The 5,140-nt window shown below is 35.6% G+C and overlaps 1 protein-coding gene across 1 annotated transcript in view; it reads left to right on the top strand.

The window, feature by feature from the left end:
- MSH4 (mutS homolog 4) overlaps positions 1-5,140 on the top strand; it is a 92,712-nt gene that overhangs the window by 23,793 nt on the left and 63,779 nt on the right. Inside the window, exon 7 of the mRNA XM_012661039.1 lies at positions 3,891-3,958. Coding sequence (XP_012516493.1) covers positions 3,891-3,958 — 68 coding nt within the window. The remainder of the gene's footprint in view (positions 1-3,890; positions 3,959-5,140) is intronic.

Raw genomic sequence — 5,140 nt, 5'->3', positions numbered from 1 at the left:
CTTATTTTCCTTCTTCTGCTTACTCTTTGCCCAATTTTCTTTTTTGAGATTGTGAAGGAGGAAGCTGAGGTCATTGATTTGTGACCTTTTTTCTCTTCTAATATAGGCACTTAATCCTATATATTTCCCTCTGAGTAATGCATTAGCTGCATTACACAATTTTTGATATGTTGTGTTTTCTTTTTCATTAAAAGAATTTCAAAATATTGTCTAATTTCTTTCTAAAAATTTTTCTTTGATGTATGGGTTATTTCATTTTCAATATTTGAGGACTTTCCATGTATCTTTTTGTTATTGATTTCAAATTTAATTCTCTAGTGATCAGAGAACATACGTTATATAATATAGATCCTTTTAACTTAATTGACACTTGTTTTTTGGCCCAGAATAGGATCTATTTTGGTAAATGTTCCATGTGAATTTGAAAAGAATGTGTATTTTGCTGTTGTATGGGATGTTCCATAAATGTCAGTTAGTTCAAGTTGATTGATAATGTTCTTCAAGTCTTCTATATCCTTATTGGGTTTTGATTTTTTTTTTTTTTTGGTTTATTTGTTTTATCAGTTATTAAGAGGGGATGTCAAAATCTCCAAATACAGTTCTGAATTTGTATATATTTTTGCAGTTCTGTAAGTTTTTATCTAATGTAAAGCTCTATTATAGGGTACATAAAACATTTAAGATTGCTATGTCCTCTTTATGAATTGAAACTTTCATCATTATGAAATGACATTCTTTATTCCTAGTAATATTTTCTGCTCTGAAATCTACTGTGTCTAATATTAATAGCCACTCCAGCTTTCTTTTTTTGAGACAGGATCTCATTCTGTCACCCAAGCTAGAGTGCAATGGCATCGTCATAACTCACTGCAACCTCAAACTCCTGGGTGAAGTGATTTTTCTGCTTCAGCGTACTGGGTAGCTGGGACTACAGGCACACGTCATCATACCTGGCTAATTTTTTAATCTTTTGTAAAGATGGGGTCTCGCTTTTGCTCAGGCTCGTCTCAAACTTCTGGCCTCAAGCAACCTTCCCTCCTCGGCCATCTAAAGTGCCAAGATTATAGGTGTGAGCCACTGTGCCCGGCCCTATTTTTGTTTTTTTTTTTGTTTGTTTGTTTTTTGTTTTTTTCTTGATAATAACTTTTTTGTTTTTTTAATTCAGGATATTATGAGAGTACAAACATTTTGGTTACATGTAATGCATTTGCCTTGCCCAAGCCAGGGCTGACCTTCCCCCGTACAGTGGGCTCCACTTCCATTAGCTGTGAGTTTACCCCCGCACCCCGCCACCTGACCACCACCCAGTGAGTATCATTACTACCATGTGAACACCTTAGTGTTGATCAGTTAGTACCAATTTGATGGCGAGTGCATGTGGTGCATGTTTTTCTGTCCTTGTGATACCTCACTTTGGAGGATGGGCTCAATCTTTATCCAGGATAATATAAGAGGTGGTAGTTCACCATTGTTTTTGTCTTTTGTCTTTATACTTCAAGTGGGTTTCTTGTAGGCAACATATATTTGAGTCTTATTTTTTTTGTAAAATATCAGAGAATGTCTTACTTTTAATTGAAGTGTTTATTCCATTTACATTTAATGAAATTATTGGTATATTGTCTTTTAAATCTGCCATCTGGGCATTTTTTTTTCCCATTTGTTTCATCTATTTACTCCCTTTTTTCTTTTTTTCTGCATTCTTTTGGATTGAATATTTTTTTTTTTTTTTTTTTTGAGACAGAGTCTTATTCTCTTGCCTGGGCTAGAGTGCGGTGGTGTCAGCCTAGCTCACAGCAACCTCAAACTCCTGGGCTCAAGCGATCCTCCTGCCTCAGCCTCCCGAGTAGCTGGGACTACAGGCATGAGCCACCATGCCCGGCTAATTTTTTCTATATATTTTTAGTTGTCCAATTAATTTCTTTCTATTTTTAGTAGAGACGGGGTCTCGCTCTTGCTCAGGCTGGTTTCGAACTCCTGAGCTCAAACAATCCGCCCACCTCGGCCTCCCAAAGAGCTAGGATTACAGGCGTGAGCCACCGCGCCCGGCCTGGCTGAGAGTTTTTCAAATCTTTTCATGCTGCTTCCCTTTTAATTATAAATTTCATCTTTAAATTATTTCCCTCTTCTCTCATTTTACTGTAAGTGGCCAGAAGAAGCCATGCAGCATCCTGTATGCTTTGCTGCCGGATATCCTAGTTCATTGCACTTAAGTTCTGCCCTCCACAAATTCCCAAGACGTGGACATAATTCTGCCTTGCATAACAAGGATAGCCTTTACTCTAGTTTCCAGTATTTTATTTCTCAGTTCCGTCTGAGACCTCATCAGAATAACCCTTACCTTCCATATTTCTACCAACATTCTGATCATGATCACTTAAGTAATCTCTAAGAAGCTGTAGACTTTCCCTATATTTCTTCTCTTTTTTCTGAGCCCTCACTAGAATTGTCCTAAAGACTGTGTTCATAGCAATCTAGATTTCTTCTAGCCTGCTCCTCCAAATTCTTCCAGCCTCTACCCATTACCTAGTTCCAAAGCCACTTCCACACTTTCAGGTATTTGTTATAGCAACAACCCGAGTCTCAGTACCAATTTTCTGTCTTTGTTTTGTGCTGCTATAACAGAATATCTGAGATTGGAAAATTTATAAAGAAAAGAAGTTTATTACAGTTCTGGAGGCTGAGAAGTCCAATGTTGAGGGGCTTGGATCTGGTAAGGGACTTTTGGCTGCATCATAACGTGGTGGAAGGGCAAGAGAGTATGTGTGTGCATGAGAGAGGAAGGGAACCAAACTCACTCTTTAGCCGAGAACCCACTCCCATGATAACAGCATTAATTAATTCATTAGGGCAGAGCCCTCATGACCTGATCACCTCTTAAAAGTCCCACTTCTCAACATTGTTGCACTGGGGATTAAGTTTCTGAAACATGAACTTTGGGGGATATATTTCAACCATAGCACACATATTATCTCACTTAATTCTCAAAACAAACCTGATGTTATGCTGGTATATGTTATCGGCATTTAAAAGATAAGAACAACTAGAGTTCAGAGAAGGTAACTTGCAGGAAGGTTACATGGTTAGTGGTTGAACTATGCTTTTAAACTAAGCATCTTTTAAGTATCATGAAGAAAAGTAGAGATCAAAAAGATGAGAAGAAAATTGGGATAGACAATATCCAAAAGCCAGAGAAGTAGAGTTTCAAGAAGGAGTCAATTTAGCATTGCTATAACAGAATACTAAAGGCTGGGTAATTTATGAAGAAAAGAGGTTTATTTGGCTCTGGTAGCTGGAAAGCCCAAGATCATGGTACTGGTATCTGCTTGGCTTCTGGTGAGGGCTTTCATGCTGTGTCATAACATGGCAGAAGGTCAAAGGGGAAGTGGGCATGTGTGAGGGGGCAAAACAAGGGGCATCCTTGCTTTCCAACAACCCATTCTAGTCCATTCCTGTAGGAACTAATCCCATTTCGTGAAAGCGAGAACTCACTCACCACTGCAAGAATGGCACCAAGCTATCCATGAGAGTGGAGCCTCGTTACCCAGACACCTCCCATTAGGCCCTACCTCTTAAAGGCTCTATCTCCCAACATTATTGTACTGGGAATTAAGGTTCCAGCATGAGTTTTGGCAGGGATACTCAACCATAGCAGAAAGGATGGTCAACAGTGTCAAATTTTGAGGAGAGATTGTGAGTAATCAAAATTCAGAAAAGAACATTAGAATTTATTTTTTTATTCCTTTTATATATAAGATAGATAAAGGAGACAATTAAAACAAGTAATATTTTCAGGCAGAACTGTTTTATTGTTCAAGCATAATATTTTACATAGTCTACTTTTTCAACTGTACCATAAAGTTTAAATGCCCACATTTTTTTGTTTCTTTCAGTTATATCAAGATTTCTTGATACAGAACAACTTCTTTCTGTTTTAGTACAAATTCCAAAGCAAGACACGGTATGTTTATATATATATATATATATATATTATATGTTGTATTATGATACATTATGTGATAGAACTTGTAATGTAACAATTGAAAAATACCAAAATGGCTTGGGTAAGTACTTCATTATTGATATCTAGAGTATTTTTGTGAGTTTTTAGGGGAAACCTTTTTCCTAATGTATTATCATATATGTTATAGTAAATAAAAAGTTTTTTAGATAGTTAAGGAATGGGCATATTTTCACTAATTAAATATTTACTGAAGGAGTTGTCTATAATTTTCAAAAACTTAGGCTGTAATAATGTTTGCCTAATAAATAAGTAAAAATTATATTGGAGCCTAAAGAGTATAGATTGTTCAAAAGTGATCATTATGTGAAGTTTGATTAGTCTTCAAATATTCTTAACCTTTAAGAATAAAGCAACATCTTCTCTGGATATTTTTCAAATTTCAATAGTGCATATAGATACATCCTGTAAGGAAAGTAATAGATAGTTTTCATTCTTCCATTTAAGGTGGACTAAACAATATTACTTTATCTAAATAGAAATATGAATATATTTTTGGCCACATGTTTAAAAAGGAAAGAAGCCTTGCACATTGGTTGATTTAAAATTTGATTACTTTTGCAAATCCATTGAAGGCTAATCTATGTTTTGGAAGTCTTTACATATTGTAGAGAAAACATTCTGGAGGTTCATTTATAGTAAAAGCATCACTAGATGGAAAAGCTTTAGTTGTTAAGCAGGCACAGAACTGAAAGATTCCTTAAATAATTGGAGTACCTTACAATTCAATATGTACAAATGGGTGGTAACCTAAGACAACTGATATCTGGAACAAAATTAGCTGGCTTCATAAAATGAGTTTGGAAGTATTCCCTCCTCTTTAATTTTCTGGTAGAGTTTATATAGAACTGGTATTATTTCTGCCTTAAATATTTAGTAGAATTCACAAATTAAGCCATTAGGACCTGGAATTTTATTTATAGGAAGGTTTTTAACTATAAACTCAACTTTTAAAATAGATATGGTGCTATTCAGGCTATCTGCTTCTTCTTGAATGAGCTTTGGTAGCTTGTGTCTTTCAAAGAATTTGTCATTCCACCCAGCCTTTCAAATTTATTGGCATAAAATGGATCATAATGGCTTCCTTATTATCCTTTTTTTATCTGTGAAATTTGCAATGAT

The sequence above is a fragment of the Propithecus coquereli genome, unplaced genomic scaffold (assembly GCF_000956105.1).
Source record: "Propithecus coquereli isolate 6110/MARCELLA unplaced genomic scaffold, Pcoq_1.0 Scaffold7, whole genome shotgun sequence".
Lineage (NCBI taxonomy): Eukaryota > Metazoa > Chordata > Mammalia > Primates > Indriidae > Propithecus > Propithecus coquereli.
This window is presented reverse-complemented; position numbering and strand designations above follow the sequence as displayed.